This window comes from Hyperolius riggenbachi, chromosome 2, assembly GCF_040937935.1.
Source record: "Hyperolius riggenbachi isolate aHypRig1 chromosome 2, aHypRig1.pri, whole genome shotgun sequence".
Lineage (NCBI taxonomy): Eukaryota > Metazoa > Chordata > Amphibia > Anura > Hyperoliidae > Hyperolius > Hyperolius riggenbachi.
Genome location: NC_090647.1, coordinates 144,031,940 through 144,044,389, shown reverse-complemented (window position 1 = coordinate 144,044,389; position 12,450 = coordinate 144,031,940). Strand labels below are relative to the sequence as shown.

Below are 12,450 nucleotides of genomic sequence, written 5' to 3'. Positions count from 1 at the left end.
TCAGTTGCTTTTGTTGTTCTATTAATACATATCTTATGACCAATACAGATTTCAAATTTCAGCAATTTCATGTAGGTGACTGAAAAGCGATCATCAATATAACGCTGTGTGTATGGTACCCGGTTAATTGGGCAATTCCAGTAGCCTGCTTTCTGCTGCTTTGTAACGTTAACTACAGATCGTCAATAATGGTTGCCTGAAATAATTTCATTTCCCATATGAACATGGCGCTTGGCTTTCTGCTCTATGGAGAGTGAAGAGGGGAAGTCAGTGAGAGTGACCTGCCAGTGCCTGTGACGGGTAAACAATAACAGCCAACATGGTTTTCTAGCCTAACAATATTTCTGTAGATAATGAGGGACTTCTGTACACACACTGAATGACGCCCAAAAACAACTACAAATGACTGTGGTGTGTACGACACTTAGGCCCCGTACACTGGTATGCTTTTCAGTAGTGTTACAGCGCTTTGCCAGTAGCCAGCGATGTGGTTTAATCGATGCCTGACATATTTCTGCTGCAATCTATTGAGACTGAGCATATTATATAGAGAAGCAACCCACCACTCTATGATTCAACCAGATAGTGAACAATCCGTTTGATATATCAGGTCATAAATGACCCCTGTATGGTCAGCTGGAGAGCATACAACAAAGAATGAATAAACATATATACATACATACATATATACCAAAATACAGTCTGTGTAAAAGTGATACCTCATACCTTTCATGTACATGCTTCCTCTAGACAGCATTTCTAAACATTGCTGCCAATCCTCTTGGAGTATTGTCTCACCTATATCTTGTTCCCATGGTAACTGGTATGTTTATGTTTAATGATAACAGGTGGTTAGTTTTGGACTAGGTATAAAAAGGGAGAGGACCCATTTATGCAAGGGATAAGAAATGCAGATATCTTCAAACTGTGTGGGATGACATTCATTCATTTTGGATCCAGTTTAGATCTTGGACCAGAAGGGTGTCATCTGGTATGCTCTAAAAGTCTCCTGGATAGGAATCTGGAAGCCTCTCATTTGGACCTGGGTTCTTAATCCCTCTCCACTAAAGAAGCGTTAAAGCCTGGTACAGCCTTTTTGATCTCACCATGAAAAGGTTTTCCCATAAAATGCGTGCTCAGGACCATAGAAATATCATATGTTCATAGTCCAAGTATAGAGAGACTGGAACTGCACATGTGATGTTTCTCTTTAAAAAAGCTTTATTGCACCAGCCTTCCTTAAACATGTCTGCATATATTACCAAGTGAGCATAGATACAGCAGTTTCAAAAGTGCAAGGACATACCCTCAGATGTGACGCAGTTGTGGGACAATGTGGAAGCAACAAGCCTTACAACCGTTTTGCTCAAACGAGCATCTTCAGAGGCTCTGTGTGCAGAATTATCTAGTAGAATATTGGTAATTTTACCGATAGTCTACTAGTGGCTATATCCGACACCCTTTTTTACATATTACACGGTGTAACAGCAAACACGCTGCCATCACTATCTGAAGAACAAAATAACTAATGTACACAATTTGCTAAAAACCTTGAACAAGTGTATAGTTCACTTGGATTGTTTGTTCTTAACTTGTACAGTTCTACTTTTAACAAAGGCCTGCATTCCCATCTAGGAGAATAATGTTAAACCACAACTAAAAAAAAAAAATTAGACAACAAAGGTTGAGGCAATATTTGGCTTGGAAGGTGCCCAGTAACTAAAATGGAAACTCCAATCCTTTCTTGCTTACTAAAAATCATACTAGATAGAGAAACATACAGCACACTTCACAACTGAAAATCTTAAAGGTCTGCTTTCACTAGGTGCGAATATGTGCGTTTTTTCGGTACACAAATTCATATCACTGAATTCCTATGGGCCTGTTTCCATCAGATGAGAAAATCGCATTGGGAAAAATTGACAACCTGTTTTTTTTTTTTTCACAGACATCGCAATTGTGGGCGAAGAAACTAAGATTTTTTGCATACAAATAATCCCCCCCCCCCCTTTTCAGGAAGGACATCATGATATGCTAATCTGTTGCTTGGCAAAAGAGGTGGGGGTGGGGAGATAGGAGAGATCCTCCTATTTTTATATCTGATGCTACTTTGCTCAGGGACAGTACCATGCCGGCCTGCAGGCAGGCAGGATGCCCTGCAATACAGCTGCCACACACACATACCATTTTAGTCACCACTTCTTTCACTACATCTTTATGCAAAATAATAGGGGCATGGCTTCATCATTGCCCCTACCCTACAACCTTGTTTATAATCCCAGTGACAGACATGGTGATGAGGAGGGGAAGCAGTAGGGATACTGGACACAAGTGGATTCCCAGCACTGTAAAGACTGTCACTGTTGTTTCTGAGCAGTACATGCTTCAACATAAGAACAGAATTGTCCAGTAGCGTCCTCTGCAAAAAGACAATAAAATCTCTTCATACACCTTTTTGGAGCTCCACTTTAACATTGTTTTATCTACCATATATACTTGCATATAAGCCTAACTGTGTATAAGCCGAGGTACCCACTTTTCCCTCAGAAACCAGGAAAAAGTGAATGACTCACGTAAAAGCCCCCTCCCCAATATAGCCCCCTCCACAGTAGCCAGATGTTCCCCAATTACAAGTCAGCCCCCCTCCTCATAGCCAGATGTGCCCCAGGATCACACCGCTGGCATCATAGATATAAGACACAGCGATAGCCACACAGGAAGAATCCCCGATCATTGCACCCAGGACTGTGGAGTCGGAATTGGAGTCGAGGAGTCTGAGCCATTTTGGGTACCCCGAGTCGGAGTTAAAGGTTTCATAAACTGAGGAGTCGGAGTCGGATGATTTTTGTAGAAAATCCACAGCCCTGATAAGTATTAGACTAAGGAGTCGGAGTCTAAGCCATTTTGGGTACCCGGAATCGGAGGTTTCATAAATTGAGGAGTCGGAAGACTTGTACCGACTCCACAGCCCTGATTGCACTGCTGGCACGCTCCCATTTTTATATCTGATGCTATCTATATATATTTTATATCTCTCCCAAGCCAGGGGACACAGGTAGTCTCGAGCAGCACACTCTGCACAACATGTTGCAGGTCATGGGGGGCACGGGCACAGCAGGGCGCAAGCTGGTAAGAGCAGAATCACTAGTGCACAATCCTTACCCTCCTCTGCCATTAACAAAACCTGCTCCACTATCTATTTTGCTCCACCGACTCGCATATAAGCTGAGGTATGTTTTCTGCAAATGTTTTAGGCTTATATGAGAGTATATAAAGTATTTGCCTGTCACAACAAGGTTAATAGCGACTATCTTTTCTTTTGCCAGTGCGCCAAACACGTTGCCGGGGCACTGAACAATTCACATCATTCAACTGAACACATTAATCAAATTCAGTGGTGTAAAAGTAGAGCAGATGGCCAGATTAAGGATTGTGATAGGTCACTTGCACTGGTTTTGATAACTCTACCCTATTGTCCCTCAAAGGTATTGACAATGTAATGTCTCAAATAATCAGTGGGGAAGCTAGTTATCATACCTCTTTTTGTTTGCAAGGTGGGAGGAAACTGAAATGCTTGGAGGAAAGCCATACAAACAGGTGAAGAACTTCCAAAGATGGTCCAGAGCTGTATTGACTTATCCCTGGACTATCCCATGCATTTTTCTAATCACAGTGATGCTGGGGCAGTAAGGTAAAAGACAGTGTGGCGTTTCCTATAGTGTGATGCAATTGTTTACTGTAACACATACACTAGTCTGCTGCAATTTTTGAGAATGTGTAACGTTCATTGGAGCACAAAAAAATAAAAAAAATAAAATATATATTGTATATAGAAAAAAAAAAAAAAGTCTATGCAACTTCTTATAACTATTTTAATGTCACTTTCCAAGCTAGTCCAACTGAAAATCACAAACGCAAATTTAAACGGGTTCTGTGGTAGTCTAAAAATAAAACAAGCTGACACTTACCTGGGGCTTCTATCAGCCCCCTGCAGCGGTAATGTCCCGCGCCGTCCTCCTCCGATCACCCGTTCCCCGCCGCCGGTCCCGGTTTAATATTCACCTAAAAAGACGAATAATGCTTGCGCAGTAAGCTCCGATTACCCCACGCCTTCCTCTTCCGATGCGCCGTTCCCCGCCGCCGGTCCCAGTGTAATCATGCAAGTGATTACACTGCGGCTGTGTGGCCGCGTGCGTCGATTTTTAAAATCTTCCCCAAAATGCTTGTGCAATGAATGTCTATGAGAAGGTTCATATCAGCACGGTTCGTGCGCTGTGTGTTCAGCAAAGCGGTGCCTGGACCATTTTTGGGGCGATTTTACTATAATGGAAGGTATAGGAAGAGTGCTAAACGTTCACAAAATCACTTTGTGAGGCAATTACGCTCACGGTTTAAAGAATAAATACATTGTATTTATTCTTTTCTGGGTCAAAGAGTTCACTTCCTGACTTGCGTCAGGGAGTGAATTAAAAAAATGCACATCGAAAAGAAAAATCGCTACAAAAATAACGCTAACGTGAGTGGAACGCAATGTGACCGAGCCCTAAAACTGTCAAAAACTGTAGTGGAAAAATGGTGTATGCGTACCTTAAAGAGGAGCTGTTAGGTATAAGGTCTCAGAGAAAATAAACACATATATCAGTAGCTAAAGATTGGCTGTACTTACATTACATATGCATTTCACTGTCCACGTTTGGATTTCACAGAATTTGTATATAGTATATGCAGAGATAGATGCTCCTGACAGCTCATGGCAGGCTCCATGTTTTTCTGTCAAATGTGTCGTCATGTCCTGCCTGCTTCCTGATCACAGATAAGCTCCTACTTGAACAACACAGTGTGCAGTGAATATTAATGAGCCATGTGGCTAGGAACAATAGCTGACTCCTGCAGAGTACTCTGCCCCGAGATTTATCAGTGCTACACGCTGGACTGATTACAAGCTTCTGTAACGTCTCATTAGCAGCCGAGGGGAGGGCCCCAGAATGCTTTGCAGTTTAGTATGCGGCTTGCGTCCTTATGGCTCTGTAACAGACTTGCTGATAAGCACACATCAAAGGTAACAGATTTTTATCTTCACTAATGGCTTTTGAGCTTCCTTCTAAACTGTTTAACACAGAAGAATAGAGGTTTAAATTAGCTTCTGCAGCCTGACAGTTACTCTTTAAAGTAAGTGTCCAAGGAAAAAAAAAAAAAAAACACAACTACTGCGCCTGCGCAGTACCGTCCTGATGACGTCAGCCAGACCATGTGACCTGCGCGGTGGAGCGCAGAAAAAGCCCACCCGGAACCCAACCTGGCGAGGTCGGGTTCTGCAGCAGAGAAGACCGGGAGCCTCTGGAGCTGCGGTGAGGGCACAGGACGGCTGCCACTGGCTGGAGGAAGCCCCAGGTAAGTGAATCTTTTTTTTTCCAGTTCCTTGGAGGTTTCCTTTAACCACTTAAGGACTGCAGTCTTAAAACCCCTTAAAAGGAGTAACTGTCAGGCTGCAAAAGCTAATTTAAACCTCTATTCTCCTGTGTTAAACTGTTTAGAAGGAAGCCAAAAAGGCAATACTGAAGTTAAAAATCTCTCTTAAGGTGCGTACATACGTCAGATAAAAGTCTTTGGAAAATGAAAGATCACAGACCAATTTTACCCCCTTCCATGTAGTATGAGAGCCATACCTACACAGTCTATTCTATGGAGCTGAACTCCCCATCAGACAGAAATCTTTGCAAGATGCTGCACACAAAGATGCTGTACACATGCAACAGATCAGTATCTGCAAAAGATCAATCCCTGCAAAAGATCCATTCCTGCAAAATGTATTCATAGTCTATGACATCTGCAGATCCTCATACACACCTTGTTTAATGGACATTCATCTGCAGATCAGACAATTATCTGCCGATCTGAAGATCCAACCTGGTGGATCTGAGCTACAGATAATTGTCCGTTAAACAAGGTGTGTATGAGATCTGCAGATATCATAGAGTATGAATGCGTTTTGCAGGAATGGATCTTTTACAGGAACAGATCTTTTGCAGATACTGATCTGTTGCGTGTGTACAGCATCTTTGTGTGCAGCATCTTGCAAAGGTTTCTATCTGATGGGGAGTTCAGCTCCATAGAATAGACTGTGTAGAGTATGGCTCTCATACTACATGAAAGGGGGTAAAATTGGTCTGTGATCTTTCATTTTCCAAAGACTTTTATCTGACGTGTGTACCCACCCTTAGTATTACTGTGATGTGTGCTGAACAGCAAGGCTGTTATTCCCAAGCTCTGGAAGGAGGCCGGCAGGACGCATAACAGATACTGCAAAGCATTCTGGGGCTGCTTCTCCCCAGTGCACTACCTTGGGTCATCCCCTTCATTTCCCTATCACGCCCTAAGGCTGCTTCACAGGCTCATGTTACAGCAGCTTCTAACAGCAGCAGCCTAAACTCACAGCACTGAAAAATCACAGGGCGCATGTTCCGTTAGAGTATACTGCATGAGTCCACTATTGTTCCTAGCCACATGGCTAATTAATATTCACTGCACAGTAGTGTTGTCCATTAGGATCTTTTTTGTGAGTCGAATCATCAGGAAGCAGGGAGGATATGACATCACAATTGGCTTCATAGGAGACAGACAAACTTGGAACCTGCTATGAGCTGTCAGGAGCATCATTCTCTGCAAATCCTATATAAAAATTCTGTGAAATCCAAACGTGGACAGTGAAATGCATATGTAATCTGAGTAGAGCCAATATTTAGCTACTGATATATGTGTTTTTTTTTCTCTGAGACCCTATACCTAACAGCTCTTCTTTAACCCTCCTGGCGGTTTGTCAAAATCCGCCAGGGGGCAGCAAAGCCATTTTTTTTTTATTTCATGTAGCGAGACAAGGTCTCGCTACATGATAGCCGCTGCTCAGCGGCATACCCCCAGCCCGTTCAAAGAACGGGATCTCCTGGAGGGCTTCCCCCGTCGCCATGGCGACGGGCGGGGTGACGTCATCGACGTCGTGACGTCAAAGGGGACTCCGATCCACCCCACAGCGCTGCCTGGCACTGATTGGCCAGGCAGCGCACGGGGTCTGGAGGGGGGGGGGGGCTGCGGCGCGACGGTTAGCGGCGAATCGGCGGCGATCGGAATGCACACGCAGCTAGCAAAGTGCTAGCTGCGTGTAGCAAAAAAAAATAAAAAATATGCAAATCGGCCCAGCGGGGAAGGTTAAAGAACAAGCGACACCCATGCTAACCTAAAAATAAAAAACACATATATGAATAGATAAATACTACTACTATTTACATAACAGATGTATTGTTCTATCCACGTAATGATTCCTGTGAATTTTATAAAAGAAAAGCAGAAAATCCTATTCAAGGCAGTGACCATTTTGCCAAGCTAATGCTGACATCATATCCTCCTTGACTTGTTTTCCCCCCTCCCTTCTCTTGCTCATTGTTTATTCATTAGCTGCCCTCCTCCCAGAGTCTTTTTTTTATTTACACATCCAATCACTGAGTCACCTCAGCCTTGCTTGTAAACACAAGTGATCAGCTAGGCAGGGAAATATATGGAATAGGAGGAGTATATTATAGATAAAAATAACTCCCAGCATTCAACTTTTTGGCACTATTTGGCACTAGGGCCAGTGCTCCTAAAGTATGTGATAACTCCAAACCATAACAGCAGAAAAAGTTTTGAATGCAGGATTAGCATTCTTTATCATTTAATACACTCAGACCAGTTGCTGTTGAAATTTGATTTTTATGGTGACAATACAGCTTTAAAGGACAACTGTAGGGAGAGGTATATAGAGGCTGCCATATTTATTCCTCCTGAAGTAATACCAGTTTCCTGGCAGCCCTGCTTATGTCTTTGGATGCAATAGTGTCTGAATAACACCAGGAACAAGCATGCAGCTAATCTTGTCAGTTCTGACATTAATGTCGGAAACACCCGATATGCTGCATGCTTGTTCAGGGCTATAACTAAAAGTATTAGAGACAGAGGATCAGCAGGACAGCCAGGCACCTGGTATTGCACAAAAGGAGAAAAACATGGCCGCCTCCCTACAGTTGTCCTTTAAAGGGGAACTGAAGAGAGCGGTATATGGAGGCTGCCATGTTTATTTCCTTTAATTCAATACCAGTTGCCTGGCAGCCCTGCTGGTCTATTTCTCTGCAGTAGTATCTGAATAACACCAGAAACAAGCATGCAGCTAGTCTTGTCATATCTGACTTTAAAGTCTGAAACACCTGATCTGTGGCATGCTTGTTCAGGGTCTATGGCTAATAGTATTAGAGGCAGAGGATCAGCAGGGCTGCCAGGCAACTGGTATTGATTAAAAGGATATAAACATGGCAGCCTCCATATACCTCTCTCTTCAGTTCCCCTTTAAGGACCAGGCACTTTTTTTTCCATTCAGACCACTGCAGCTTTAACGGTTTATTGCTCTGTCATACAACCTACCACCTAAATGAATTTTACCTTTTCTTGTCACTAATAGAGCTTTCTACTTGATTGCTGCTGTGATTTTTAGTTTTTATTATAATCATCAAAAAAGACATGAATGTTGTAAAAAAAAATAAAATGATTTTTTTAACTTTCTGTGCTGACATTTTTCAAATAAAGTAAAATTTCTATATACATTTTTGACCAAATTTATTGTGCTACATGTCTTTGATAAAAAAAAATAAAAAAAAATCCAGTAAGTGTATATTTATTGGTTTGGGTAAAATTTATAGCGTTTACAAACTATGGTGCAAAAAGTGAATTTTCCATTTTGAAGCATATCTGACTTTTCTAAGCACCTGTCAGGTTTCATGAGGTGCTAGAATTTCAGGATAGTATAAATACCCCCCAAATTACCCCATTTTGGAAAGAAGACATCCCCAAGTATTCACTAAGAGGCATGGTGAGTTCATAGAAGATTTTATTTTTTGTCACAAGTTAGCGGAAAATGACACGGACTCACCACGCCCCTCTCTGAATACTTTGGGGTGTCTACTTTCCAAAATGGGGTCATTGGGTACCAAAATTATCATATGGGTAGGTGTGCTAGGGAGTGACAGGTGGTGACAGGAGGTGATTGATGGGTGTCTCAGGGTGTGATTAGAGGTAGGAATAGATGCAAGCAATGCACTGGGGAGGTGATGGGGGGGGGGAGGGGTCAGAGGGTGATCTGAGGGTGTGGGCGGGTAATTGGGTGCCTGCAAGGGGCAGATTAGGGTCTGATCTAATGGGTAGCAGTGTCAGGTGGTGATTGATGGGTTGATTAGTGGGGAGAACAGATGTAAATAATGCACTGGTGAAGTGATCACGGGGGGTCTGAGGGCAATCTGAGTGTGTGGGCGGGTGTTTGGGTGCCCACAAGGGCAAATTAGGGTCTGATCTGATGGGTAGCAGTGACAGGTGGTGACAGGGGGTGACGGGGTGATTAAAAGGTGATCAGGGTGTGATTAGAGGGGAGAACAGATGTAAATAATGCACTGGGGAGGTGATCAGAGGGGGTCTGAGGGCGATCTGATTGACAGGTGATCAGTGGGTGATTACAGGGGAGAATAGATGTATACAGTACACAGGGGAGGGGGGCCTGGGGGGGGGGGGGTCTGGGGAGGATCTGAGGGTGTGTGTGTGGGGGGTGATCAAGAGCCCTCAGGGGGCAGTTTAGGACCTAATCTAAAATATAGCGTTGACAGATAGTGACAAAGAGTGATTTATGGGTGATTAAAGGGGTGATTGGGTGCAAACAGTGGTCTGAAAGGGTGATCGGGGGGGGGGGGGGGGGAGGTCTGAGGGGTGCTGTGGGCGATCAGGGGGCACAGGATCAGTGTGTGTGTGCTTTTACTAGAAGGGCTGCCTCCTGCCCTGGTGGTCCCTCGATCACTGGGACCACCAGGGCAGGAGGCAGCCTGTATAATACAGGGGTCCCCTACCTGTGGTCCATGGCCCATACTGGGCACTATATTAGCTATACTGGGGCTATACTAGCTATGCCAGGGCACTATACTATCTATACTGGGGCACTATACTAGCTATACCGGGCACTATACTAGCTATACCGGGCACTATACTAGCTATATTGGGCACTATACTAGCTATATTGGGCACTATACTAACTATACTGGGGCACTATACTAACTATACTGGGGCACTATACTAACTATACTGGGGCACTATACTAACTATACTGGGGCACTATACTAACTATACTGGGGCACTATACTAGCTATACTGGGGCACTATACTAGCTATACTGGGGCACTATACTAGCAATTTTATTGGAATTTCAAGTGAAAGACCATAGACATTGCCTAATGAGTGCTAATGACTAAATAGAGTGCACTTGTGTGTAATCTAATGTCAGTACAAATACAACTGCTCTGTAACGGCCTCAGAGCTTGTCTACGAGAATATTGGGAGCAACAACACCATGAAATCCAAAGAGCACACCAGACAGGTCAGGGATAATGTTATTGAGAAATTTAAAGCAGGCTTAGGCTACAAAAAGATTTCCAAAGCCTTGAACATCCCACGGAGCACTGTTCAAGCGATCATTCAGAAATGGAAGGAGTATGGCACAACTGTAAACCTACCAAGACAAGGCCGTCCACCTAAACTCAGTAGTCTTTCACGTGGAATTCCAATAAAATTGATTCATGTTTGTGGCAGTAATGTGACAAAATGTGGAAAACTTCAAGGGGGCCGAATACTTTTGCAAGGCACTGTATACTGGGCACTATACTAGCCATACTGGGCACTATACTAGCTATACTGGGGTAACTATGCTAGCCACACTGGGCACTATACTAGCTATACTGGGGTAACTATACTAGGGCACTATACTAGCCATACTGGGGCAACTATGCTAGCTATGCCGCCGCACCCCCCGTAACCGGCTGCGCACCACACTGTACACCAGGACGTGCGCACTCCGATGAACCCCCCCAAGGGCCATTTCACGCTGGCGCTGTGTGGCGTGGCATTTTTTACTGCACCCACACAGACACGGCTTGGATTCTAACCGGTGACCCATCGCTGCAAGGCGAGAGTGCTAACCACTGTAGCACTATGCTGCCTGCCAGTCACTGAAAAGTATTCTTCACTGTTATTGTGCACGTTTTGTGGTAACACACCGCAAGTTGGGATGCTGCACACCATAATACCACATCAGCCGAACTGTGAATTTTGTATAGGCGGTGAATTAAAGGGAACCTAAACTGAGGATATGGATTTTTCCTTTTAAAATAATACCAGTTGCTTGACTCTCCTGCAGATCCTGTCTCTCTAATACTTTTTAGCCACAGCCCCTCAACAAGCATGCAGATCAGGTGCTCTGACGGAAGTCAGACTGGATTAGCTGCATGCTTGTTTCAGGTCTGTGATTCAGCCACTACTGCAGCCAAAGCGATCTGTTTAAAAGGAAACATCCATATCTCTCTCAGTTTAGGTTCCCTTTAGAGTACAGCTGTCCGTGGCTTACTAAAGTGTAGCAGTACTTGTGTAACTAGTATGAAGCTTTGAAGGCATTAGAGGGGAGCAGCTTGGGCAGAGTGCTGTGCACGCCACAGACACGCATGCAGAGACACACAGGTGCACCGGTTCTCAGTGCAGCAGTCACGTGTGTGGTGTGTGCAGCCTGTGCCTGCCTGGAAGTGTCATGTGAGGACAGAGCGCTGAGGCCACCGTGCTGTCGGATATAATGCAGAGCTCCAGCAGGATGGAGACAGTCAGTGAGCCCATCCGGAGGGCTATGCTGGGACTGGCAGTGTCAATCCAGCCGAAGTGCAGTCTATAGATGTCATCCCCAACTCAGCCGCTCTGCCCACCCAGGAACACTGCAGCCACCCATCCTCGCACTGCTGGCCTACATGGGATCCGCAGCTGTGCTCACCTCCGCCAGAAGCCTCATCCAGGCCGAGCCACCGTGCCGCCAGCCGACTACGTCCCGCCCGGGGCCCGCGCTGTCCGGCGGAGACTTTACCGGAGCTGAACCGGCCCCGGAGACAACTTCCGGGGCAGCTGCCAGGCGACAGTATGGATAGAGGAGCGCAGAGCAATCTAGCGGCAGCTCAGACAAGTGTAGCCGAGGGCAGAATTTACTGGGAGAAGGATTGATGCCAAGAATATCACAGATACACAGATAGAGAAATATTTCACAGGATTTTAAAATAAAGTGGGTTGGCATAAAGCTTTGTAGGTTTCTGAAGGACAAGTGATCACATGCCATTCTATTTTGTTTTAAAGTTAACCCGAGGTGAAAATAAACTGATGTGATAAACAATCGTATTTATCGTCCTACTCCTAAAAATGACCCTTTTTGAGGTATCCCATGGTTTTATTTTAAAGTAGTTTAAAAATGGGCTAGGTCTGTCTCCGCGCGCGCACCCTTGCACACACTCCTGCCCCTTCCTCCCTTTCAGTGTCTCTGCATCCCTCCCTGCACATGCACAGTACAACAAAACACACACA

At 44.5% G+C, this 12,450-nt stretch overlaps 1 protein-coding gene across 7 annotated transcripts in view; it reads right to left on the bottom strand.

The window, feature by feature from the left end:
• IKZF4 (IKAROS family zinc finger 4) overlaps positions 1 to 12,000 on the bottom strand; it is a 70,494-nt gene extending 58,494 nt beyond the window's left edge. For all 7 annotated transcript variants that reach the window (XM_068267613.1, XM_068267617.1, XM_068267614.1 and 4 more), the window contains exon 1: positions 11,873 to 12,000. In XM_068267613.1, coding sequence (XP_068123714.1) covers positions 11,873 to 11,890 — 18 coding nt within the window. In that variant the 5' untranslated portion in view covers positions 11,891 to 12,000. The remainder of the gene's footprint in view (positions 1 to 11,872) is intronic.
• Positions 12,001 to 12,450: the final 450 nt, after the last annotated feature.